The sequence below is a fragment of the Rhinichthys klamathensis genome, unplaced genomic scaffold (genome assembly GCF_029890125.1).
Source record: "Rhinichthys klamathensis goyatoka isolate OS25496 unplaced genomic scaffold, OSU_Roscu_1.1 h1tg000087l_1, whole genome shotgun sequence".
In the NCBI taxonomy this organism is placed as follows: domain Eukaryota; kingdom Metazoa; phylum Chordata; class Actinopteri; order Cypriniformes; family Leuciscidae; genus Rhinichthys; species Rhinichthys klamathensis.
In genome coordinates, this window is record NW_026606627.1 from 2,477,984 (window position 1) to 2,505,977 (window position 27,994).

Sequence of the window (27,994 nt, forward strand, 5' to 3'; positions counted from 1 at the left end):
TCGCTGCGGAAACAATTCTGTGTTGTTGCAAAGTGCCGGACGAGCAGAAAATTATCATGTCTGAAACCTATTTTGAAACCGGCGCAGACAAGAGCGCGGAAAAAAGCTGTGCATACCAGCCTCCTACAGTTCTGCAGCTCAAGACGCAGTATAGTCCAGCGCGACGGCTACACATTTCCATGTTGTAAAATTTAAATAAGACAACATCTCTATTGCAAATGCAAACCCCTCCATCAACGCAACGTCATTGCCACATTGCCAAAGAGCTGCATGGACACACACATCTGATCAGAACAGTTGCGATACACAGTGTGGACATCATTTTAGATCAGATTTCAATCGGATACAAAGATAATCGGATTTGGACTGACAGTGTGAATGTAGCCATTAACTACGTCAACATTTTAGCCATAGTCAACGCTTCATTTACACTTGTGGCTGACTCTGTGCCTCTCTCAACCACAAACGCCTTCTTTCATCAGTTTCTTGCACTCTTCTCTTTAACTTTTGACAGTCTATAGAACTCGAAATGTTTTTTTCCGATGCGACCGATTAGTACAGACCAAAACTCGACCATTTTTCAGCAGCAATAATCAGCCAAATTTGCTGTCCGTTCAGTTCAGTGGCATTGTTTACGTTCAGTGCCTCCAAAATGGCCGACATCAGGATTGATGACGCGTAGTGAAAACCCTCTATACGTCACAATAGAGGAGAAAAGACAAGCTCAACTTTCCTTTCGCAACGACTTTAACATTGCAAAATGTTATCATCTTAGCACTGTTCCGGTCAATCAACCGTCCTTGTGCACTAAGCCTGAGGAAGGGCTAAGCTAATAATATTTTGATATGATGTAAGTGTGAATAGTGTGTGAGATTAATACATTTTTCGAGTTCATATTGGACTTTTATCCGACGCATCTATGAATTATTCAGGTGTGCGAGGCATCATATTTTCTATAAGGTAATTATTTTGACAGCACAGTGTACACGGGAATTATTACAGTATATCTGATGTTCATCAGTAGGAATCAGAAACAATAGGCTACTATAATTTTCTTAAAATGAGAACAATTAACAATAAATCATCTTCTGCTTGAATATATAAGCAGTGTTTCTTTGAATTATTGTCCATAGTGTCAAACTTTAATTTAAAAAAGTGTTTTCACGAATCTGTATGACTTTAACAACACACACGTCACATTACAATTATCACAGAAAAAGCTTCAAACCAGACATTCAATAAAACCTATGCAACACTTCATCATTGCTTAACCCTATGTGACCCATTCTTCATATAGTTCATTATACGATAAATTCAAATGCACTAATTTAAACTGCTGTGAGAAAATCCACATATTTGCTAAAGTGTCTTAATACAATTAATTTGAACATAATATTGACTGTTAACACATCACACAAGAAAACATGACATGATATATGTGCATGAAAACTGTTTCAGAGAAATGTAAATCTTACTGATGGAAGGAGTCAACACTGTTGAGTTCCACGTGTACATTAGTACAGCAATGCCTTGCAATAATCTTTTAGAAAGTTTAAAAAAACGTTAGTTGTTGCCTGGTTCTTTACCACCCCTGTAAAGCTGCATCTAATCCATTATTTCACTGAATAAGCTCCCGTACGAAAACCTGATACATTTATTAAGAGGAAAAGCTTGTAGTTCTGCTCCCCCACATTTAATCACACAATTAGCATATTGTAGTTAACTCACTGTCTCAGCAAATATATTTTTTCCTAAATCCTGTTCTAAATAATTTAATAGAGCACTATTCTGCTGTTCCCATCTGTGTTTAGTGTGTAATGTTGCTGTTTGATCATGAAAAGCTCCAGTTCTTCTCTATATCAGTGTCAGTGTTCCTGAACTCCTGAAACGCCTCTACTGTAGTCTTGAGTTTCTTCCGGGAACGAACACGTCACAATATTCCTCATTACAATAATTCATAAGCAGAATAAAGGGGCGGGGCCTAGTTGAGTTAGTTAGTAGTGTGTTAAACTGGCACTTTTGGTAAGGGGTGGGACATTTCCCAAACACACTCGACCAATCACAACACACCGATCTAGCCCACCAATCAGAGCACAGTGTGCTTTTCAGGAGGAGGGGCTTCATAGAGACAGGAAGTAAACAGAGCGTTACTGACAGACTGGGAAGAGAGGAGCTGCAAAAATGGAGAATATGAGGAAATAATCAACATTCAAGCAGGAAAACCTGTTCTAGTAGAGCCTGAAACAACATCAAGACTTTGTAAAAGGGCAAAATAGGTCTGCTTTAAAAATTGTAAAGATATTTCAGTTCTCCAAAATGTTGTCAAAATATATCTGACAGCAGTTTCATTTAAAATGCTCAGGACTATATTATATTAAATGTGTTAGTATCCAATGTTAATTCTGTAATACTAAAACAACTCTCATTTGATCAGGATCTCTATCCAGAAGAGTGTAATCTGATCGTGAGCCTGAATTATTTTTCTTTTCAATGCATTTTCCATTCATTTCTATAGAGCGTACAGTGAAGCGTGAGGTGATGAAGCGCGTCACACGTCTTCTCTCGGGCGAGTGTTGAGGGACTCAGACTCGAAAACATCATCTTCCATTCCTTCTTCTATTGGCTTCATAGTCGTGGATCCTTTTGGCAGAGGATTTTTCTCTGTAGAGAGAGAGAGAGAGAGAGAGAGAGAGAGAGAGAGAGAGAGAGAGAGAGAGAGAGAGAGAGAGAGAGAGAGAGAGAGAGAGAGAGAGAGAGAGAAACAACACTTGTTGTCAATGTGCAACGTTATTTCATAATAACAGTATCTTGTTACATATTAAGATTCAAGTGTAATGTTTTATAAAGTCATATGGAGGCAAAATGTATCATTCGATGTATTAAGGGTATTAACTGTTTCCACAGCTCAACAATATCATCACAGTAATGTGAATAAAATCACTCAAACAATAAAATGACAACTCTGTTAAACACACTCTGTGCATGTTATATCACACTTCTGGTTCTGTTGACTTCCATTTATACGTATGTGAACGCGGGCGATCGCAGAACGCTGACCTGCAGATTCATAGCATTGCATTGCAGGAGTGGAGAAGATAGTATTTTGTTTTTTAATTATTATTTATTATATGTTGAATTTATGGTTCACTGGACCGTTGGAGTGTCTGAAGAAATTCTGCATGCCCAAAGTCCAGTGTGACCCTGGCAGTGTTTTAATAGTGACCTTTATTAATAATGTCTGAAACGCATGCTTTCAGAGTGCATTAGTTTACACACCCCTTTCATAATCTTAAACTTTTCTTTTATTTAGAATTTAAAAGATAATAAAGAAAGATATTGTTCGAGAGCTGTAGTTCCAGCCATGCAAGTTTGCGATGCTTTTTGCGAATGTTCGTTGGAACTGTGGTTTCAGGAGACGTTAAACTACAGTCGTAACGACAGAACTTGGGTAACGATGCTTTGGGTTCGTACAAGGTGATTAAAGTGCTTGAATTTGACTTTTGGAAATTGAAGTCTTGGAAAACCCTTGAAAACAGCCATTTTTATGAAGAAGTACTTGAAAAGTACTATTTATTTATTTTAAATTTATTGATAAAACTATCTTTTCACACAAATTAATGCTGGAGCCCGCGATTGGCTCACTCTCTCTCCTCCCCCATCATGAGTGGACATGCCCCCTACTGCTGATTGGCTCACTCTCTCTCCTCCCCCATCATGAGTGGACATGCCCCCTACTGCTGATTGGCTCACTTTCCCTCCTCCCCCATCATGAGTGGACACGCCCCCTACTGCTGATAGGCTCACTCTCCTCCTCCATCATGAGTGGACACGCCTCCTACTGCTGATTGGCTCTATCTCCCCTCCCCCATCATGAGTGGACACGCCCCCTACTGCTGATAGGCTCACTCTCTCTCTCCTCCTCCATCATGAGTGGACACGCCTCCTACTGCTGATTGTCTCTCTCTCCCCTCCCCCATCATGAGTGGACACGCCCCCTACTGATGATTGGCTCACTCTCTCTCTCCTCCTCCATCATGAGTGGACACGCCTCCTACTGCTGATTGTCTCTCTCTCCCCTCCCCCATCATGAGTGGACACGCCCCCTACTGATCATTGGCTCTCTCTCCTCCCCCATCATGAGTGGACACGCCCCCTACTGCTGATAGGCTCACTCTCTAATCCCCCATCATGAGTGGACACGCCCCCTACTGCTGATAGGCTCACTCTCTCTCTCTCCTCCCCCATCATGAGTGGACACGCCCCCTACTGCTGATAGGCTCACTCTCTCTCTCTCCTCCCCCATCATGAGTGGACGTGCCCCCTACTGCTGATTGGCTTACTCTCTCTCCTCCCCCATCATGAGTGGACATGCCCCCTACTGCTGATTGGCTCACTCTTTCTCTCCTCCCCCATCATGAGTGGACACGCCCCTACTGCTGATTGGCTCACTCTCTCTCTCCTCCCCCATCATGAGTGGACACGCCCCTACTGCTGATTGGCTCTCTCTCTTCCCCCATCATGAGTGGACACGCCCCTACTGCTGATTGGCTCATTCTCCTCCCCTGTCATGAGTGGACACGCCCCCTACTGCTGATTGGCTCTCTCTCTCTCTCTTCCCCCATCATGAGTGGACACGCCACTACTGCTGATTGGCTCACTCTCTCTCTCCTCCCCCATCATGAGTGGACACGCCCCTACTGCTGATTGGCTCTCTCTCTCTCTCTTCCCCCATCATGAGTGGACACGCCACTACTGCTGATTGGCTCACTCTCTCTCTCTCCCATCATGAGTGGACATGCCCCCTACTGCTGATAGGCTCACTCTTTCTCTCCTCCCCCATCATGAGTAAACACCAGGGGCATGTTCAAGATCACAACGGTGCGCAACGTTTTGCTACGGTTTCCGGGTTGAACGTCATGTTTCCTGGAAACGGGGTGCACCGTGTGCAACGGGGTTTGAGATGTGTTTTCTCTTGTTTGGTGGGCGTGTCAGAACTGCAGTCCAATCAGCAGCAACATGTATATAAAGCACACGGTATTAAAGAGAACTCGCACAATGGAAGTAATTTACAAATGTGTTCCATACGCAACAACTAAGGATATCAGAAGACATGTTTGTCACAAGTATTATTGTAAAAATATAGGATATCAACATAATGATGTAGTTGTTTATATTTTTAGCTTCATTGCAAGTGTGTGGCATTTGGTATAGAAATAAACAATGCATGTAAAGTGCTTTTCCTAAAAATGAGAAAGAAAATACAGGGTATTAATAAAACATTATGAACAACAAGAATGTGGGGCTAAATAGATGTGTTTTAGTCTTTATTAGGTAAGATGTGCTTCCATTTCAGTTTCCACAAATCCCTTCACTCGATTGGGATGTTCTCTTGTGTTCTGGGCGGCAAGTGCAGTAACTGTAACATCGGGCATATTTTGTAGTATTAAACATATTTATACCGACTTCATCAGGCTCCGAAAATTCTTCACAAAGAACACAAAAAGCCTTCTCAGCTGCCGTAGTTGCAACTCTTGCGTCATCACAACAGTGCGTTCAACGCATCACCGTTTCTGTTTGAAAAACGTTCTGCAACGTTTTGTCGGCGCTGAACGCAGCCCTGGCTTGTGAACAATTCAGAATTGAATTGAGAATGACTCCTGAATTCCAATTCAATTCTTGAATTTAAATTGATGTCAAAAACAGGATCTAGAATTACAATTTGAATTTGAATTAAAGGAAGCAGAATTAGTCACATGACCATCATGTTTTTTAAATACCTCAGTTTTCACAGTCCACACTACAACACGAAAACACCGTTTTAAAATGTATAGCGTTTTCAAAAAGCTTGATTTTCATTAATAAAGACGCCGTCTCAGTGTGACGGAAGGCCAGACCGGAGAGGAAAAGATGCGTTTCAAACGGACACTCAATAGTGTGGACAAGGCCTCAGTTCTGAAGGCGAAAGTGGGTCCGACCCGCTACTAACAAAGTGTACCTAATAAAGTGGCCAGTGAGTGTACAGTGCAGTGCTCATTATATCATGATGAACTCAGTGAAAACTGTACGGCGTGATGTTATTGGGAAAACTCATCAAATGCAGTGTGCCGTGTGTTAAAGGTTAACTTCATAACAGGTCTGGTTATCAGAATTCACGTGTTCTTATGAAGGTAAAAGAGTAGCAATACTCGAGAGCACGTAGATGTGAATTTGAGAACTTGTACAATAAATATTCGTTCTTGTATGTGAACATTTACACTCACAGCTCCAATGTGAAAACCTGTAAAATAAAAATCTGAAGTTGAATGTTGAAATTTGCACTCGCAGACAATAGTCACAAACCTGTATTCTGAATCTGAAGCTGCAGACAAGTAGTCACAAATGTGTAAAATGCCATTCAAAAAGATACAACGACAGACACAAACTTGAAATACAAATTTGCACTTCTTCTAACATTCAAATTCTCAGTACAACCTCAAATTAGCACTTGAACTGTCACTGCAAGTTCAAATTTCGCGCCTTGACTTTTGCTACTCTTTTCGCGATATATGAGGTGCAAAACTGATTTGTGCACTTGTAACTCAGTGGCGGCGAGAGAGAAAAGGGGGCGGGAGCGGGGGGTGAATTTGTGTTGAATGTTGAAAGTTTGTGTTTGTGTTGAAAGTTGAATTTGTGTTTGTGTTGAAAGTTGAATGTTGAATTTCAACATTCAACTTCAGATTTTTATTTTACAGGTTTTCACATCGGACCTTTGAGTGTAAATGTTCGCGTACACGTACGAATATTAATTGTACAAGTTCTCAAATTCACATCTACGTGCTCTCGAGTTTTGCTACTAATTTACCTTCATATGTTCTGAGCACGAGAAATGAGTTAATCTACGTTCTGGTTATGTTTCAAAATGACAATTGGGTCATTTTTTGTTGGGGTTGAGGAAGAGAAAGACAGTGAGATATAAAAAGAAAGCATCTTACAGCCCATCATCAGGCCCGATCTGAGGTCACAGCTAGAGGAGAACAGGAGAGACGTCAGAGTTCACACAGCACAGGGGTACACACACACTGACATCACACCTGTGCGCATGCACTGGACTACTTGCACAACTACTCCTGCATTATACTCATACATCTCACGAGTGTCCGGTAACAGCAGTCAGCACGTTTACAGTCTTTTACCGTTAAAATTACAATCATTCGTATACAGTGTATATCATATTTTGTATTCCATTTTTATATGAAAAGGAGATGCGTATTGAATATTCTAAATATACATGTCTTTTTTTCTGCATACCTGTTTGGAAAAACATGAGGATGAGTAAGAAATGACAGATTTTGTGTATTTTTGTTGAACTATTCATGTATTCAATACTACATTTTCTAAATGTCACAAACATTTGTTAACGCCGCGAGTATCGGGCTTGTGTGGAACCATCCGCCATGTCCCGAGCACTTAAAGGCTGATGATTGGTTTTTGGGGGAGGCAAACCCAAATCTTTTCTACCCGGACGTGCATGAAGAGGTCATGAGATCGCGGGAGTCTCCTTTGACTTTTCGCGACTGCTCAGCGGCCTCTTCCTCCTCCTCTGCCCTCGCAGAGGCCGCGGACAAGGGTACACTGGGGTTCCCTCCGTGGAATGTTCTGTGGCAACACATCTGTGTCCCCACAGTGCCTCCACCTGGCGTGGCAACCCTAAGCACCCCTCCAATGCCTGTAGGTTGTTTGTCTACTCCGGTGGCAAAGACCTATAGAGCTTTAAACCCACTGTCCCCTTCTCCCCCGGGTGAAGGGGGGGTCCGGAGCCTACGGATACCCGTCAGGGTTGCAACTCTCGCCATTTCAATTGTTTTTCACCGAAGCGGGTTTCTGGAGCGGACCCGAGGCATTTGATTTTCATTCCTGGGATGGCTAGGCCCGGAGACCTGTAATGATCCTTCCGCAGGTTCACCTACGGAAAACTTGTTATGACTTTTACTATCTCTAGATGGTCAAGTTTGATCGCCTTCTCGACGCTCCACCAGAACCCAGCGAGAAGCTCCGGCGGGGCCGATCCAATAAACCACCCAATCGGTAGTAGCGACGGGCAGTGTGTACAAAGGGCAGGGACTTAATCAACGCAAGCTTATGACCTGCGCTTACTGGGAATTCCTCGTTGATGGGAAACAGTTTCAATCCCCAGTCCCGATCACGAGCAGGGTTCAGCGGGTTACACGCACCTCTCGGCGCAGAGTAGGCACACGCTGATCCGCCCATTGTGGCGCGCGTGCAGCCCCGGACATCTAAGGGCATCACAGACCTGTTATTGCTCCATCTCACGTGGCTGAACGCCACTTGTCCCTCTAAGAAGTTGGACGCCGACCACTCGGGCCGTGTATCTAGTTAGCATGACGTTCGTTATCGGAATGAACCAGATAAAACGCTCCACCAACTAAGAACGGCCATGCACCACCACCCACAGAATCGAGAAAGAGCTATCAATCTGTCAAGCCTTCCCGTGTCCGGGCCGGGTGAGCTTTCCCATGTTGAGTCAAATTAGGCTGCAGGCTCCACTCCTGGTGGTGCTCTTCCGTCAATTACTTTAAGTTTCAGCTTTGCAACCATACTCCCCACGGAACCCAAAAACTTGTGGTTTCCCGCACGCTGCCCGGCGGGTCATGGGAATAACGCCGCCGGATCACGGGTCGGCATCATTTACGGTCGGAACTACGACGGTATCTGATCGTCTGCGAACCTCTGACTTTCGTTCTTGATTAAGGAAAACATTCTTGGCAAATGCTTTCGCTCTCGACCGTCTTGCGCCGGTTCAAGAATTTCACCTCTAGCGGCGCAATACGAATGCCTCCGGTCGTCCCTGTCAATCATGGCCCCGGGTTCCAGAAACCCACAAAATAGAACCGGAGTCCTATTCCATTATTCATAGCTGCGGTATTCAGCGGCGATGGGCGGCCTGCTTTGAACACTCAAATTATTTCAAAGTAAACGCTTTGGGCCCCGAGGACGAGACACCCAGTTAAGGGCATCCGGGGGGCGCCGTGAGGCAGGGGTCCGGGTCAGGCGGTGGCTCGCCTCGCGGCGGACCGCCGGCCCGCTCCCGAGATCCAACTACGAGCTTTTATCTGCAACAACTTTAGTATATGCTATTGGAGCTGGAATTACCGCGGCTGCTGGCACCAGACTTGCCCTCCAATGGGTCCTCGCCCATGGGTTTAGGATACGCTCATTCCAATTACAGGACCTCGAAAGAGACCTGCATTGTTATTTTTCGTCACTACCTGTCCATGTCGGAAATGAGTCATTTGCGCGCCTGCTGCCTTCCTTGGATGTGGTAGCCGTTTCTAAGGCTCCCTCTCCGGAATCGAACCCTGATTCCCCGTTACCCGTGGTCACCATGATAGGCGCCGAATGTACCATCAAAAGTTGATAGGGCAGACATTCGAACGAGTCGTCGCCGTCGTGGAGGGCGCGCGATCGGCCCAAGGTTATCTAGAGTCACCAAAGCGGCCAGGGCGGCTGGAGCCGCACCCAGATGTGTTTTGGATCTGATAAATGCACGCGTCCTCGACCACCTCGGGGGGAGACGGGTTGGCGCTCGTTTGCATGTATTAGCTCTGGAATTGCCACAGTTATCCAAGTAGTGGGTGGAGCAATCAAAGGAACCATAACTGATTTGGTATATGTTTATTTATAAGGGTATTCTGCGTCTGCTCCCCTCATATCTGTGTGAATATATTCAACCAAAAGGGGCTGGACTGTATTCTTTACGTTCACAAGACTTACTGCTAATGTCTCTACCAAGTGTCCGCACTGAAGCGGGTAAGGTGGCATTTCACTATTCTGCCCCCACAACATGGAACAACTTACAAAATTTCTGGAAATTAAAGGAACTGGTTTCAATAGGCCAGTTTAAACTTTTGCTCAAAAGTTTGGAAAAGAAATCTATGGTTTGTGAATGTTTTTAAATAGTCTTATGAAATTGTTATGAAATTGTCTGTAATGTACTGAATTGTTGTGATCTGTGCCGCTGTCTTGGCCAGGACTCCCTTGAAAAAGAGATTAGTAATCTCAACGGGATTTTCCTGGTTAAATAAAGGTTAAAATTTTTTTTAAAAATAAAAATAAAACCATAACTGATTTAATGAGCCATGTGCAGTTTCACTTTACCGACCGTGTGCACTTAGACCTGCATGGCTTAATCTTTGAGACAAGCATATGCTACTGGCAGGATCAACCAGGTAAGAAATCCTGGGAAGGAGAACCGTGACACGCTGGCTTCCTACACACGGGTCTCGCTCCGCTCGGGCCCCGGGGGCTCAAGGACGGCGCGGCCGCTCATAGGGCGTGTGCGGAACCCTCCTCCGTGGGGAAAAGAGGGGGGTGTGTGGCCGCTGAGTCGAAGCCGCAACCGGTAAGGGTGTTTTTCGGGCGGGGCGAAGGTCGGCTCGAAGACTGGAAGGGGCGAGCGTCACCTGGCCCCCCGAACCGTCCGATCCTACCTACGCGCCCACATCCTCCGCCGCCGTCACAGACATTCATTTCCAATAGAGCTGCGGGGCAGGCTGCCGCCTCACTGCATGTTATTGCCATCTTTCAGGGTGCTCAATGACATGCACGAGGGTAGGGCTGATTCAGGGCTCATCCAAGAGCGGCCTGCCACCACCGAACTCGCTCTACGAGTGACGAAGGTGACCGCACGCTCCCTGAGTCAGGTGATGTCCACATGCGTGGTCAGACATCTCTGGCTTAACCTGGTTGATTTGCGCGAGGCTAAGCGAACCTGCTTCCTCAACTCCCCCATATCCCAGGCTGGCCTCTTCGGCGGCGCGGCTGCCCAACAGTTCTCGGCTGCCCAGAAGCAGACTGAGGCTACCAAACTTGTTCTGACCCCGCGGCCAGCTGCTGCCACCCAGACGCCGGCTCAGACACCTCAGTCCGCTTGCCACTGAACGCGCCCTCCTGGGACTTCCGGTCCCTCCCGCCCAGCCCCAGCAGCACCGGGCCGCGCAGGTGGTCGAAGGGAAGGCGCCCCTGCCCATTCCAGTCCCGCAGCCTGCTGAACGCCAGGCGATGCGGCACTCCATTTACGGGCAGTTCAGACATGGGTTGCAGTTCTTTCAGGAAGTGGTTGCAGGGCCACTCCTTCCCCCGGTGGAGGGCCGGGGGAGAACCTCTTCTCCAAAGAACTGACATCCCATCTCTGTTGCTAGATCCCTGACAGAGCAGGCCCCCGTGGAACGCTGGTCCTTCCCTGGCCTTCCTCTGTCAGGATTCGGCATATGATTGTGCCCCCACATCGGGACACTCCACCTCCCACGTCTGGGCCAGTCATTCTGCCTCGCTGCCCCATCGTGGGTACGTCTGTGGTTCACATGACCCCGCTGGTTCAGTTTTGAAGCTTCCAATCTGCCCCACTGGCTCACGAGAATCATCAGCCTCGGCTTTGCGATTCAGTTTGCATGGTCTCCTCCCCGCTCTGGGGAATCCACTATACCGTGGTGGGTGGCAGTGCCCCTGTCATGCGTACGGAGGTCACCCTACTGGGAAGGTTACAATCGAGACCACCCCTCCAGCCGAAATGTAGTCCAGCTTCTTCAGCCCCGACCTCATTGTACCCAAGAAAACCGGTGGGTTTGACCAATCCTGGACCTGCATGTCTTAAACCACTCCCTTCTAAAAAGGTTTCCGTTCAAGATGCTCATGGCCAAACGCATTTTCGAATGTGTGCGGCCACAGGATTGGTTTGCAGCGATCAACCTGAAGGACGCCTACTTCCATGTCTCCTTTCTTCCTCGACACAGACCGTTCCCTAGGTTTGTTTTCGAGAGGCGGACATACAAGTACGCGGTTCTCCCATTCGGGCTAGCCCTGTCTCCTTGTGCCCTTGCCTCAAACAATACCGCAACAGTGGCGTACATCTTCCGACAAGGTGGTCCACGCTCTCGCCGTTTAACGCAACTCGCCCGTCACCTCCTCTTATGGAGTCAGAAGCATCTGAGGTCGCTTCGAGCCATTATATTCCGGGAAACCTAGATAGCCTCTTCCTGGATAATGGTGACTCCCATCCCCAGTCGGATCAGCTACAGATAGACCTGTTTGCCTCCCACGACTTGTCCCATTGCGACCTGTTTTACTCCCTGTCCGAGGGCACGCTCGGCACGGACGCACTGGCGCACAGCCAGTTTACCCCAGTGAGCCTTCTTGCACAGACCCTGTGTAAGATCAGGGAGGACGAGGAGTAGGTCATATTGGTTTCGCCTTATTGGTCCAGCCGTACCTGGTTCTTCAAACTTGTACCCTTTGCGACAGCGCCTCCCTGGCCATTTCCTCTGAGGAAGGACCCTTTCTCAGAGACGAGGCACCCTATGGCACCCTCGTCCTGATCTTTGGAACCTCCACGTGTGGCTCCTGGATAAGACAAGGCAAGTTTGAGTACCCTACCACCAGCGGTGGTGGCTACCATCAGCGGTGGTGGCTACCATCAGTTCCGCAAGAGCATCGTCCACGTGTCATGCCTACGCGTTGGAGTGGAACCTCTTCGTCAACTGGTGCTCTTCTCACCAAGAAGACCCCAGATGGGCCCTATGAAATCCGTTTTATTTATTTTTTATTCATTTCGACTTAACGTAACGTAACCGAGACGTTCTCTGCATTAACATGAATTATCTTGAGCCTGCTGAAATGTTCCTATAAGTATATTTTCTTTACAACTGTGCAATCTGAATAATAAATATATTTCCCACTAACCTGCATCAGTTCAGCGCTCGCCTTCTCATTAATAATTTTCCTGATCATATTTCCATTTTTTAATGAATTTGACTAATAAAAAGGATTGCTCGTGTGCGCTGGTGCTTTTATTCCAGTCTTTTCAAATAGTTGAATGAATTAATGCGCGGTACGTGCCTTAAATAAATGTAACGATGGTAATATTTAATTAATCTTGAACAGTAACACACACAGCGTAGAGAATGACAGTCAACTACTTTGAATATTAATGACCAATTTTGTATTTTGACCAATGAAAAATGACAGAATAGTGATTAAAATATTTAATACAAATAAATAAATGTTCATACTGATCTGATTCTTCACTAGTTTAGACGATCAGCTTGGTGTATTCTGTACACAGTAATCATCAGAATATCTATTTTCTCGTCTCTGAAAATGTCAAAAAATGTTGGTAACACTTTACTTGAAGGGGTGCGCATAAGACTGACATGACACCTTCATAATCATGACATGACACATGTCATGAATATGAAGGAGGGTTTATGCATGTTTACGATAACTGTCATTAAGTGTCATTCGCTCAATTATGTCATTTTTAATGCAAATATGAAATTGTTTGGGATGTCTTTGTTATGACAACTTGACATAAACCAATACATCATAACCTGTCAGTGTCTTGGTAATGGCAACTTGACATTACTAAGACAACACAACACAACCTGTCATAAATATGTCATAAACATGACATAGCAGATTAATTATCAAACTTAAGAAACCACTTAGCTTTATGGGTTAACATTACATTAAACTCATTACCAAGACATTGACAGGTTATGATGTATTGGTTTATGTTAAGTTGTCATAACAAAGACATCTCAAACAATGTCATATTTGCATTATGAAGGTGTCATGTCATGATTATGAAGGTGTCATGTCAGTCTTATGCACACCCCTTCAAGTAAAGTGTTATGGATTTTTTAAAACTCTTCTTGCAGACACTCCTTTTAGTTTGCGTTTATTGAACTCGATGACTACAAGTACATTGAAAATATACATAACCGGAAATAATTTATATGTATTATATCAAAAGGGAAGTGTGTGACGCAGCTCAGTGCAAGTAGCCCGTTCCACAAGTGCAGTGTCTGTGAGCTCACACTGGAACCGCTGGACATGATGAATGAGCATTAGAGAAGTTTATGACAGAGACTTGTGTTGTGGTGTATATCAGCATTTGTGGGCATGAAGGGTCTGATGTCAAGGCATACAGGGGTTAGTAGGGTTGGGTATCGTTTGAATTTTAAATATTTTGATTCCAATAAGGTAATAAAAAAAAAATCTTTGATATCATTGACATTTATTCTTACTGCAACACATTTAATTGTAGCTGAATATCATGAACAAAAATCTACAGGCTAAAGAACACTTACACAAGGAACGCTTGTCTGAGGTTTAAAAATACCATAGAAGAACAACTAGCCTAACTAATATACATTTCAAGCATTATTAAAGACAACTAAACACTCAGTAATTAAAGTAAGTAAAAAATTTGCAATCGCAAAAAAAGGTTACAACTGAACAAAGATACGATTGAAATAAACAGTGTTTTAAGATTTTCAGGTAGAAACTGGAATCAAATGTAAAATAACACTGTACTTTATAGATAACATATACAGTATAAATATAGTTACAAAAGTTATTCAGTCAAAAACGAGTGAATTTTCTCTTTGTCTTTTGTTGTGTGATTAGTGTTATTATAGAGATGGCAGGAATATTAGTGCTGTCACTTTAAGAGCTGCACGGATCCAATATAATGATACACATGAACACAGCGAGTCGTATCACGCTTGAATTTTTTAAAGTCATATTGAAATGCTCACAAAGGAATCGATAAGAGGAATCCAAAATGTAATTTTATTACAAGTATCCAATTCCTGACCTCAAGTATTCGATTCCCAACCCTAGTGGTTAGTGCTAGTGGTGATTCTGTAGCGCGGGAGACTTACGCAGTGAGGATCCGGTGGATCCGCCTCTCAGGATCTGGTTGAGCACGTCGTCGGTGTCGCTGGTGCTCGCCATACTGTTCCTCATCTGCATCATGGAGAGCTGAGAGCACAGGCTCGGCTGGCGGTCCATCTTCTTCACAGCCTACGGTACAATCAGCTTCACTTCAGTTAATCCCAGCACACACACACACACACAAGTGAATCCAGACAGCAACATGAGCCGCGTTTCCACCGCAGGAACTTTCCCCAGGAACTAGGGACTTTGGGCTGGTTCTCGGTGTGTTTAACCCGCAGGAACCAGGGTCTAAATGAAGTTACGGTTAAATATTTACAAGGTAGTACCAGAGCCCGACTGTGTATGACGTCATTGACATTTTAAAAGACTTTTTAAAGCAAATAAGTGACTCTAACACCCAACAATGTGTAATTTCTTTGCATTTCATTTCGAATACAACATTCAAATTACTAGACAAAAAATTATATCCTGAGAAAAGTGGATTTTGAGGGGTATAGCTCCATAGACCTCCATTCATTCTGCACTCGTCCTGTGAGCGCCCTCATATGGAACCAGAGTGGAACTGCAACCAGTTCAGAAGCCGGAAGTTTACTGAGAGTTCTCCCCTTATTAGACATTCTCTGGTAGTACTTTTCCAAAGTTCAGGAACTTTCAGGAGTGGGACTTGGGCTGTCACAGGTGTGGTGCAGATGAAGACAGGCTGAGTCAAAAGGCTCCAATTCAAACATTTACTAACTCAAACTGATACAGGCAGGCAAACGGGCAGAGGGTACACACACAAAGTAACATTAACACTACATAACATTGACGAGAACCGACAAGGACTGACTGAACAGAGGGAAACTAAATACAGATACAAATGAACACTAACGAGGTGAGGACAGGTGACACGGATGATGATGACGATGAACAGGTGTGTAATGAGGGAGTGAGTTCAGGTGTGAAGACACGATGGATTCTGGGAAGTGTAGTGAAGACGAAGACAGGATGGTGCAGACGATAACTGTGACATGGGCGCTGAACATGCTGATTGGTTGAGTTAATGCCGCATTTTGATTTGTTGACTCGACGCAGAATTTTATTTCAACCACCATTTTTTTAAATCTGTTGCGCCGCGTGCAGTAACAGTTGTTTGCTATTCGAATTAATAATGGATTTTAAAAAATATGACAGATGGACCGACGACGAGGTTCAGGCTTTATTAAGCTTAAATTCAGAGGATGAAATCCAGCGGGAACTGTAAAGTAGCACGCAGTCCTATGTCACCGGACTAATTTGCCTAATCTTCAAGGTACTTTAGACCATGGTGGAAAAGCAGACAGCAACAGGTCTGGGGGAAAAACAGTTCCTAGGACAAATTGTTCCGGGTAATTTCGCTGGAAACACGGCTATGGTGTCGGCCCAGATCCAAATGTGGATTCCATGCATGCCGGATCTAGGCCGACACTACAACAAGTATGCATTGAAAACATTTTATGAAAACGCTATTTCTGAAAGTTCTCTGAAAATTAGTTCTTTGAAAATGTTTTTCTAGGGATGCAGTGCACCGATATGAACATTTTGGTCGTTACCGATAACCGATATATTGGCCAATAATCTAAATACAGATTTTTATATAATTTTTGAGAGCCTGATTACAAAAACAAATGTCTCACCATTAAAAGCCATGTCCCAAACACAATTATAATGATGTGCTCATTATAATGTTATGTATCTGATATGACAGACTTGCGCTGCACATGTTGCACTGAACTGTATTTTCCTTTTTTGAAGTGATTCTAATCATATTTCAAGCAATTCAAAACCATCATGTTGAACAGTGTGCATCTGAAGCGTCTCAGCTGAAGGAAATAATACATTATTTATTTGGCTTTAATATATCGGCCGAATCTTCTTATCAGGCTGATAATGATAACATTAAAAATGGATACGGATATGGTGGCCGATATACTGTATCGTGCATCGCTAGTTTTTTCTTGGTTATGTGAACGTTAAGGAAAAATTCCATTTCATCGTTCTTCAAACATTCTGGGAACGTTACTTTAGAATGTTCTCGGCACGTTCCGAAACAAGTAACATTTAAAAAATGTGTCTCCAATTTTTCTTTATATATAAATTGCATAATCTCTGAAGTCAAATAAGTGGTTAATCATCTTGAAACAATAGACAAGAACATCACCAGTCAGTGTTTGGTTCTCATTCATTACTATTTTCCATATTTTAGTTGTTAAAATTGTGAAATAACACATATGGAAGTATGGAATTATGTAGTTACCTAAGTTATGGATTTATGTAGTAAACTATATTTGAAATTCTTCTTTGTCTTTATTCCAGCTCAATCTGTGCACTTCCTCAACCAACTTTATGAGAAGCATCCATGCTTTTAAATATTGGACTGTTTTTGTTTTTTATATGTTTTTAGCAATTAGACTGGTTTTCCTTCACTATTCTCATTTTAAAGCTGCTGTCCGTAACTTTTTTAAGTTAAAAATAATCCAAATTAGTTATTTAAAAAAAAAACATCTTCAGCCAGTGTTCAAAACTATCTGCTTGCCATAGCTAGATTCAAAACGGTTAGCTTGTAATAATGATTTTAATTCCAGTGGTACTGGTGGGTTTTCGCGGGAAATTCGAGCATGTCTTTGCGTCATGACGTCACACCCGTACACATAAAGAAGGAGTTTCGGCTAGCCGGCTATACTGCGCGTGAGGAGATGTAGAGATAGGCTTTTCTCGCAGCACTTTACATAATTAAACTTATGGCATCCAGAAAGATCCAAACAACAATCATCAGTGTCAACTGGAGATTCAGCAGTTATAAAACCCAAACGACTTCGTACTTCGGATTTAAGGTGGAAAGAGAAAGAAACCGTCTCATGCGAACACAAGGATACACATCGGTGGGGCTTTTGAAAGGTGCGTGAACTCCCGAAGGGGTTCGAAACGGAAGAAGAGACGGCTTTTTTCTGCTGAACAAGTAAGACATTTCAATATTTCAATCGTGTAACAGTACGTTTTCTTAATTCACACAGTTATGGAGTTTCCTTTGTTGTGCCTTTCTCGTTTAGCTATTATGGAGAATATGAATTCTGAACTACACAGGTAATCATAAAACACATTAAATAACGTTAGTCACGCAATGCTGATGTTGTTAACATGAACAATTTGAGAACAAAGTAGGCTATGATTTGCACGGTTGCTGTAAATCGCGTTGATTAAATCTAACGAAGCTTGTCATGTCGAATGCTTTTCCCCCCTTAGTTGGTCAGAACAAAAATGGATGTTACTTACTTGTTCAGAAGACATTTTCCGGTGAAAATTCTTATGTTGGTCAAACTTTCAAAAAGTGAATCTGTGATTCTGAATGACAGTATATCCACACAGCGCGGTGACTGACAGCAGCACTCGCCTCAAAGCACTGTGTTCATCCGCGCTGTTTCATGCCGATTTACAACCCACGTAAAGATGATAATTCCGCGAATCACTGCAGTTACAGATTTCGAACAGAGATGGCGACAAAAAGGGAAAAAGCTACGGACTGCAGCTTTAATAAGATTAAAATTTGTATGTAGCCACAGATTATATTCGTCTACAAAAATAATTTTAGGAACATAAGTGGGCATTTAAGATCATCAGAGTCAAAGTCCATTTTAATATATTGTAAAATGTCATTTATTTCTGTGATCAATTTTCAGCATCATTACTCCAGTCTTCAGTGTCACATGATCCTTCAGAAATCATACATAATACATTAAAGTAACACCAGGGAACTTTTGCTCTCGGGGTGGGGTCCCCCTACAGTTGGGAAACAGTATTGTCCTCTAGACCTCTACTACTGTCGTAAACTCTGTCATCCTACATGCACGTGCAATTGTTGACAACCACGATAGCCCTGAACACTGTAGGAGGAGGTCACATGCAGGTGTTCTGCTTGCGTCGCGTGTGAAATGTCTTCATCCGAGGTACAGTGGCATATATTTCAGCTTGTCATATGAATATAATTTAATGGGTTTTATTTTTTTTCTAACGACAAATGATCGCGATGATCACGTTTACAAGCCAGCGTCATTATAGTAGCCTAGTCTATTGGTTACCGTTTTACTGGATCTATACTTCAATGCAATGTTTGAGTGGTTGATAATAACCATATATCGTCAATATTATAATATCAAGCTACCATAAATGAATCTGCAAATTTTACAAATCGATTTGCATTATAGCTTGAGGCAAGACAAATAAACAAATATCACAGACATGTTAGGTATCCTAAAATATGATTTTGTACATCTTATGTATTTACTTGCAAGAATGTAGCCCCTACCAAACTTGTGCACGCCGTTTAGACACAGGCTTTCATTTGATTTTTTTTTTTTGCCAAGTCCGCATCGGTCGGGCACCCCTCCTCCTCCTTCAGCTCACGCCAGCGAGAAAATGCTGGCCCAATGTTGATCCTCGTTCTGCCTTTAACGCGATCACTTTCTCTTTTTCTCTTTTTGCTTTGCTCCAATAAAACCTTTGCTTTCTTGTTTTTCTGTGCTGCTTCGGCCATGACTATAACATTTGGCTCGCACGTCCGATTTTAAGGAAGTGGGGGTGGTGGTGGAAGTGACGTATATGCCGTAAAGCAGTCGAATTTTGTAGTTCTCTTTGTTCGCCGTTACTACCCGAAACCCGAAGTTTAAAAGTACGATTAAAAACGCTACAGACCCCGTCAGGCTATGGCAGACGTGTCATTCAACCTATTGTAAGTCGATGTACCATCACAAGAGACTTGGAAATATATTATGAAGGTTGAAAAGTAACCTAGTGCTGCTTTAATTTATCTTAGAAATATTTTTTAACATTACAAATGTCTTTTGATCAGTTTAATGCATCCTTACTGAATAAAACTGTTTTCAACACTGAAAAATACTCATAAATGTTTCTCTATCATCAAATCATCATATTAGAGTGATTTCTGAAGGATCATGTGACACTGAAGACTGGAGTAATAAAGCTGAAAATTCAGCTTTGATCACAGGAATAAATTACACTTTACTATATATTCACATAGAAAACAGCTGATTTACATTATAATAATATTTTTACATTTTTACAGTATTTTTTTATCAAATAAATCAGAAGAGACCTCTTTAAAAAGAAAAATATTTAAAAACATCTGTATTATTCCAAACGTTTGACCAGTAGAGAGTAACTGGATCTGCCCTGACCTTGTCGCTCAGGGTTGGGTCGTTGAGCGAGTAGAGCTTGTTGGTGATGTCTTTGCCGATGAGGTACCGGAAGACCTCGTTCAGGAACGACTCGGACTCCAGGAAGTACGTCAGACGCTCCCTGGACCAGCACAGGAGCTTGCAGTTCTCCTCAGCGGTGATCGTCACCTGGACAGTCCGGCACAGATCAGTATAAAGAGTGTGTATGACAGGGTACAGCGTGCTTGAATTTGACTTTTTGAAATTGGAGTCCCGGAAAACCCTTTAAAACAGACATATTTATAAAAAAGGTACTTGAAAAGTGTTTGAATTATTGAAAGAAAATGTGAAATTAGTGTTTAATTTTATTGATAAACAAATCTTTTCATGCAATATTAATGCTGGAGCCCGTCTGATATAGATATAGATATTGCTCATAAAAACCCAAGTATATGATACAGCTTTCATTCTTCAGGTCAATCATATATTCATGAGGAAAACAATCAGTTTGAATAAGAAAGCGATATCTTTATCAAAGTATCCTCTCAATGGTTAAAGTTTCCACTGTTATTACATCTGCTGCACTTTATTTGTACCATTTTTTGTTATTAGTTTATTTTTATTTATCCATTTACCTTTTTTTAGAATTTGAAAGATAATAAAAATATTATTTAAAAAGTGAGATCTCTGATTGTAGTCCTACAAAACCAAAAAAGTAGTGCTTGAAAAGTCCTGGAATTTTATCTTACAGCATCTGTACGAATATATATAGTGTCTCCCCACATCTGGGACATGTGGACTCCACGCATACCAGATGTGGGCCGACACTATGTTGCTCTCTGGATTGTTTTACAGTATTATGGAATATGATATATCTATCATATATTTCATATAGTATATATACACTCACCTAAATGATTATTAGGAACACCATACTAATACTGTGTTTGACCCCCTTTCGCCTTCAGAACCGCCTTAATTCTACGCGGCATTGATTCAACAAGGTGCTGAAAGCATTCTTTAGAAATGTTGGCCCATATTGATAGGATAGCATCTTGCAGTTGATGGAGATTTGTGGGATGCACATTCAGGGCACGAAGCTCCCGTTCCACCACATCCCAAAGATGATCTATTGGGTGGAGATCTGGTGACTGTGGGGGCCATTTTAGTGCAGTGAACTCATTGTCATGTTCAAGAAACCAATTTGAAATTATTCGAGCTTTGTGACATGGTGCATTATCCTGCTGGAAGTAGCCATCAGAGGATGGGTACATGGTGGCCATAAAGGGATGGACATGGTCAGAAACAATGCTCAGGTAGGCCGTGGCATTTAAACAATGCTCAATTGGCACTAAGGGGCCTAAAGTGTGCCAAGAAAACATCCCCCACACCATTACACCACCACCACCAGCCTGCACAGTGGTAACAAGGCATGATGGATCCATGTTCTCATTCTGTTTACGCCAAATTCTGACTCTACCATCTGAATGTCTCAACAGAAATCGAGACTCATCAGACCAGGCAACATTTTTCCAGTCTTCAACTGTCCAATTTTGGTGAGCTCTTGCAAATTCTCCTCTGACCTCTAGCATCAACAAGGCATTTTCGCCCACAGGACTGCCGCATACTGGATGTTTTTCCCTTTTCACACCATTCTGTGTAACCCCTATACATGGTTGTGTGTGAAAATCCCAGTAACTGAGCAGATTGTGAAATACTCAGACCGGCCCGTCTGGCACCAACAACCATGCCACGCTCAAAATTGCTTAAATCACCTTTCTTTCCCATTCTGACATTCAGTTTTGAGTTCAGGAGATTGTCTTGACCAGGACCACACCCCTAAATGCATTGAAGCAACTGCCATGTGATTGGTTGATTAGATAATTGCATTAATGAGAAATTGAACAGGTGTTCCTAATAATCATTTAGGTGAGTGTATACAGTCAAACCAAAATTTATTCAGACACCTTCAACAGTTCTCACATTATCTCAGTTTATTCGCTATAGTTTAGGAAATGGTGATAAATATGAGCAGAACTCAGAGTTCTCAGATCAGTGGATATTTGACTGGTTTTGTCCGTCCTTCTGTTAGACTCTCACACATGAATTATGTTGAATATCTGTCAGCTGTTAAATTTAAGAACACAATTAGATAATACCAGTTTAGCTCAACCAGTGACCAAGCAATGCTTCATGTTGTTCAGTCTGTGTGTAAAAAGAGCATTAGCAATTACAGAAAACACACTGAAGAAAAAAACATGATCAGCTCAAAGTGGAGGAATCATTTCTGGTCCCGAATGTGTATAAATGTTACTGGTAGTCACTGTATGAAGAGTTATTGGGTATAATATGTTTACTTTATTTTGCTCTCCTCACTTACATAAATGAACTATAGTGTCCTGCACACACTAGTGAAACATATCAAAAATGTTATCTGGTGTCTGAATCATTTTTGGTTTGACTGGTAATAACAAGAAGCACATATTCAATGGGTATTATGTTTAAATGTCACTCTTACCTGAAACCTCTCTCCCCTGTTCAACTGAGTGGACCTGAACTCAGGAGAGTCGATGAAGGCATTGGTGTAGATATTATGCAAGAAATGGCCGCGGTACGAAACCTTCATCCTGTGTGCAGTGCAGAAACGTGGTCATAAGTCACGCAACACACAGTATTATAGGAGATCTGCACTCTGAGTGACGTAACGCACGCACTTCCCCTTGAGGAGAATGCTGAGGCGCTCGTCCACGGATGTCTTGTCTTCGGCCGCGTAGATCTGGCTCTTCTTCAGGGTCTGGATGGTGCAGAACTGGCCGGTGAGTCTCTGAAACAGAGCTTCTCGCACGTGTAGCGGCTCGAACATGCGCTTGTACACTGACTTCAGCTCCCGGTCGATCTTAATCTGGAGTTAAACAGCACACACACTCAATTCACATTTATTTCTATCGCGCTTTTCACAATACACATCATTTCAAAGCAGCTTTACAGAAAATGCACGAGTCCACATTACAGTTTACAGTGATCTGTTATCAGAGGAAGCTGTCTAAGGTATGCATTTCAGAAATGTACATATACTTTATTAGCCTGACTTCGTCATACTCATATTCTAGTCAGATGTGAGTCTGATGCTGCTCCATAGGGCTTTGATTATGAGGCGTGTCTTAACCGAACCAGAAAAAACAAAAAAAACTCTGCACTCAATTGGATAGACCTACAACCAATCAGAGCAACGCAGTAAGCCAGCTCCATAGTTGCATAGCATATTGTCAACAGAACTCAACTGCACGCACGCTGGAAGAAGTAGTAAAATAATGAGAGTTGCTTCTTTTACTTGGTCCTCCATGAGTGCGACCAAAGGAGAAACCACAACGACCACAGGGCTTTCATTGCGTTCCATCTTCTTAGTGACCATCGGAGCCAGCTGATAAAATAAACTTTTGCCGAATCCCGTAGGAAGGACGGCAAACACATCTTTCCGATCGACAAATGCCTTGTTTGCAGTTCTCTGTGCGTCTTTTAAAATTAATGCGCTGTCGATTTCTTCTACAACAGACGCGATAGCGAAATCTCTACATCTCAGTTCTCCAGCTGCAGTCTCTGAGGAAAACCAGTTAAGCGCTCTTTGATAACGTGAGGATTACGTAACTGCAGATCATCTGTCCATCATCGTATAAAGCCCGCCCTGGCAATTTGATTGGCCCGACTAATTCTGAACCGATCATAATTACTCCTCAATGGATCGAGTCCAGACCGAACTTCCCGACCAAAAAATGTTGTGGGCGGGGTTCGGGCTGGCATCCAGGCTAATACTTTATTACAATTAATGGCAAAAGGAATGTTTGGTAATGTAAACTGATATTTCCTACTGACACACTACAGCAAAATATATAAATCTTTTTTTGTTTTTTGGGGGTGAAAATACTAACGTGCCAGTACTCTCTATATTTTACTAAATAATTTGGACCCTGAAATTTCTATAAAATGAAAGGCAAAAAATTCAAATTTGAAGTTGACGTCACGAAAATTGAGGCCCTTTAGCAAAAATATCCATCAGCCAATAACCACATTAGATTTATTAGTCAATTTCTGTCACAATATCCCTTCTATCACGAAACAGTCACCAAAGATGGAACCTAGACCTTTTCCAAAAATAGCATTTTTTGTCAAGATTAGAAAAAGTTGATTATAAAATAGATAGTGCAGTCAATTTTGTAATATGAATTATGACTCCACCCATTAGGGGGTGGAGCCTACTAAAAGCTTTTAAAGTACCGTTTCCAACACAATGTCCAATTTCAAAACAGTGTTAACAGGATGAATACTGAGGGTTTAAGCTTTCGAATAATACCTCATTTATTAATAAGTATGACGTGACAGGATGAAGAGGCGATAAAAGAAGCCGTGAGTGTATCAGTGATGTCCAGCTGAACTCACCGGTCTGCGTTTATAGAGCAGGAAGAAGAAGTGCATGAAGTTGACCAGCAGGAACACCACGTTCCACACCATCACATCCAGTGTGCATCTGTACAGCGCGGCCCAGGCGATGAGCAGAGAGCAGCCTGAGGTCAGAGGTCACATGATCAAACATCATCAAACATGATCACATGAGCAACACCTCCACCGCTGCACATGTGCACAGATCAAACACCATCAAACTGCAAAGCTTGCCCAGGAATTACACTTTTTTATTATTGAAGGGACATACTTTTTTTCTTTCTCATAATTCAGTCATCTCATAATTCATTCATTTAGACTTTCAAAATATTTATATATTTAAAATGTTAATAAATTAAATAAATATGTTAAAATATTCTTTGCAGATTTTCATATTATTTTTAATTATAACTGATACGACATGCCTAAACATTTATTATTGTTTTCGTGTGATTAAATGTGCTTTTGTCAATTTTATTAGTTTTAAGTTGTTTTTAATTATTCAAAGCTTTATTATTACAATTGTATTTTTTGTAATTGTAGTATACCTATTTCAACTTTCTTTCTATTTTCTTAATTTCTCATATTAATATTTTCTTTATTTTATTTCAGTTTATTTCAATTACTGAAAACAGAATTGTTACAAGTTTAGTGTATCTCACCTTATACTATCACATGTTTTTAAAAGTACATTTAAAGATTATCCGTTCACGATTAATTTAAATTAAAGGTGCATTGTGTAATATTTAGGAGGATCTGTATCATACAGCTAGGATGACTTGAGGGAGAGTAAATCATGGGCTAATTTTCATTTTTGGGTGAACTATCCCTTTTACTATATTTTACTTCCAAATAATAAAATTGTTTCAGTGCATTTGAATGGCATTTTTTATTTTCATGTTAATAAAATGCAATGTTCTACTTCTAACTTCAGAAAGTAGGCTAGGGTCGTATGCACGGGCGCGCGCAGGTGAAACTGCGGTGTCGTGAGTTGTGTGCACGGGCGCGCGCGCTGTACCCGTGATCAGCAGCAGTCTGAGCAGGATCATGTGCAGTGTGAGGGTGGTGGGGATCAGCAGACCCACTCCGAGGCTCAGGTGGGCCAGGTGGAACAGCAGGTGATGAGACTGGGCCCAGTCCTGGCATGACGTGGCGTTCGCGTCACCGGGGAGCGCGGGCACGCTGGAGAGCAGTGGAGATGAAGTGTAGGACAGAGACACGGACATTCTCTCGAGCTGAAGAGGAGATGCAGAAACTGTTACAACTCACACATGCATGAAGCACAAACACGCCAGAATGGTTCCTACAGAAGAGCTTTTATGGTGCATTCTACACAACATACATTTTATTTCATGTCAAATGTTTCTCGTTGCTTTGTCTAAATTGATTCAACTTCGCAAACATTTATCTTACGTGAATAACACACACATATATTCACTGGCACATTCATAAAGCAAAAAACACGCCACAATGGTTCCTTACAGTAGAGGTTATGTTGCATCTGCTATTTTTATTCAATTCAATTCTCATTTATTTGTATCGCGCTTTTCACAATACACATAATTTCAAAGCAGCTTTACAGAAAATACATGAGTCTACATTACAATTTACAGTGATCTGTTATCAGAGGAAACTGTCTAAGTTATGCATTTCAGAAATGTACACATCACAGTTAGCTAAAAATTTATTAATTTAAGTAATGTAATAATTTAAGGCAGAAACAATGAGCTCATTGAAGTAATGAATATTATACAAGAGTGTGCGTTTCATGTTAATTTGTTCTCGTTGCTTGATCTAAATTGATTCAACTTCACCAACATTTATCTTACGTGAATAGCACACACACACACACATGCTATAAATGTCAGTCTGCGCTCCGCAATTATTAGTGACGTGAAAACACTGAAAATTTAAGTCATAAATCGAGAACGCGAACAGAACTATCCTGGAGATTTGCCAACCGAGCAATGCAGTCAGTGTCCTGTGTCCTCCAGTAAACTTTCTAATGAAACACACACACGTGTATCAGCTGTTCTCCGTGTGAATCTCACACAGCTTCAGTTAAAAGAAGATGGCACTTTATAGTACATTATTATAGATATTATTCACAGTATTGCCTACTCACCGGAGTTGAGGTTGAAGTTGTAATGTGCGCGGTCTGGAGGAATGTCCAGTAGAAGATAACAGATTGTGTGTGTGTGTGAGAGGAGCGCAATGACAGGCATTGACTTAAAATGGGCACAAACCAAGCGGCCACTCCTCTGCGCGTGCACGCGACTCCACCGCTAGAGGGCGTCTGTTTTTCCTCAATAGACTATTTAATAGGTTTAATATGTTTCCTGAAATGCACAGTTCGTGTGTAAAGCAAAATAAAAAAAAAACTAGTGAAACAGAACAATCTCAGGTCAATAACAGTGTTCTGTTTCATATGACGGACGATAGATGATGTACTGATAATACAGAGGAAATTAATATGAGAGCTTATATTCAGCTAAATGCTGAAAGTGAATCTCTCATCCATCCAAACACAGCGTTCCCACAAACACAGACACGTTACAACGGCACAACACTTCTCCTTCAGAACAGCTGATTCTAGTGATGTTCTAACTGTGATTTCTGATCATACAAATAAATAAAACAAGGACATTTTGGGGGGGAAACATCCCAAGTGCATCCCATATAACTCATCTTTGATCACCAGAGTGACATATTTAAAGTTTTTTCCTTGAAAAAAAATTCTTCATGCCTTAAAATAGAGATAATCGGATGGTGTCAGGTCCGTGTTATGTACGTCAGGTCTGAAAGTGACAGCAGCCTAATATACTTGCTGCTGTCTGTGCCATTAAAGGGTTAGTTCACCCAAAAATGAAAATGATGTCATTAATGACTCTCCCTCATGTCGTCCCAAGCCCGTAAGACCTCCGTTCATCTTCAGAACACAGTTTAAAATATTTTAGATTTAGTCCGAGAGCTTTCTGTCCCTCCATTGTAAATGTATGTACGGTATACTGTCCTTGTCCAGAAAGGAAATAAAGACATCATCAAAGTAGTCCATGTGACATCAGTGGGTTAGTTAGAATGTGTTGAAGCATCGAAAATACATTTTGGTCCAAAAATAACAAAAACTACGACTTTATTCAGCATTGTATCGTCTTCCGGTTCTGTTGTGGATCCGCGTTCAGTGCCGCTGCTGATGTAAGACGCTGCTGACGTGTGTCTGGTGCGCCCGAGCTTCGTTTACAGTCTGAGGGAGACGCACGCTGGAAACAAAACAATCTCCGCAAACATGTCTAAGGATTTCCACACAGAGGAACACATTCCACACATTTTTTTGCCCAGCCATATTTATTTGAACCCGAATACACGGACACACCAGAGACACGTCAGCAGCGTCTTACGTCAGCAGCGGCACTGAACGCGGATCCACAACAGAACCGGAAGACAATACAATGCTGAATAAAGTCATAGCTTTTGTCTAAAATATCTTAAACTGTGTTCCGAAGATGAACAGAGGTCTTACGGGCTTGGAACGACATGAGGGTGAGTCATTAATGACATCATTTTCATTTTTGGGTGAACTAACCCTTTAATGTTAATTAAAGTACAAAAGACAAAGAGAAAATCACTCACTGCTC

The 27,994-nt window shown here is 42.2% G+C and overlaps 1 protein-coding gene across 2 annotated transcripts; it reads right to left on the minus strand.

Moving 5' to 3' along the window:
• Positions 1 to 1,130: 1,130 nt before the first annotated feature.
• On the minus strand, positions 1,131 to 26,658 carry bves (blood vessel epicardial substance). 2 transcript variants are annotated; one of them, XM_056251650.1, is made up of 8 exons: positions 26,485 to 26,658; positions 25,378 to 25,594; positions 24,360 to 24,484; positions 22,640 to 22,827; positions 22,444 to 22,552; positions 19,947 to 20,114; positions 14,721 to 14,862; positions 1,131 to 2,661 (listed from the first exon to the last, which is right to left on the minus strand). In XM_056251650.1, exons 2-8 carry the CDS (start codon positions 25,583 to 25,585, stop codon positions 2,549 to 2,551), a joined length of 1,053 nt encoding a protein of 350 aa, XP_056107625.1. In that variant the 5' UTR covers positions 25,586 to 25,594; positions 26,485 to 26,658; the 3' UTR covers positions 1,131 to 2,548. The 2 variants fall into 2 exon arrangements, with proteins under 2 accessions (XP_056107625.1, XP_056107626.1); XM_056251651.1 differs by lacking the exon at positions 1,131 to 2,661 and adding an exon at positions 6,972 to 7,003.
• Between the last annotated feature and the right edge of the window lie 1,336 nt (positions 26,659 to 27,994).

Excerpts from the sequence above, each read along its gene's own strand:
- bves (XM_056251650.1), bottom strand. The coding sequence starts at position 25,585 with ATGTCCGTGTCTCTGTCCTACACTTCATCTCCACTGCTCTCCAGCGTG. Across the intron at positions 24,485-25,377 it reads CAGACTGCTGCTGATCACGG|GCTGCTCTCTGCTCATCGCC; the intron begins GTACAGCGCGCG and ends CTCTGACCTCAG. Across the intron at positions 20,115-22,443 it reads ACAGGGGAGAGAGGTTTCAG|GTGACGATCACCGCTGAGGA; the intron begins GTAAGAGTGACA and ends CGGACTGTCCAG.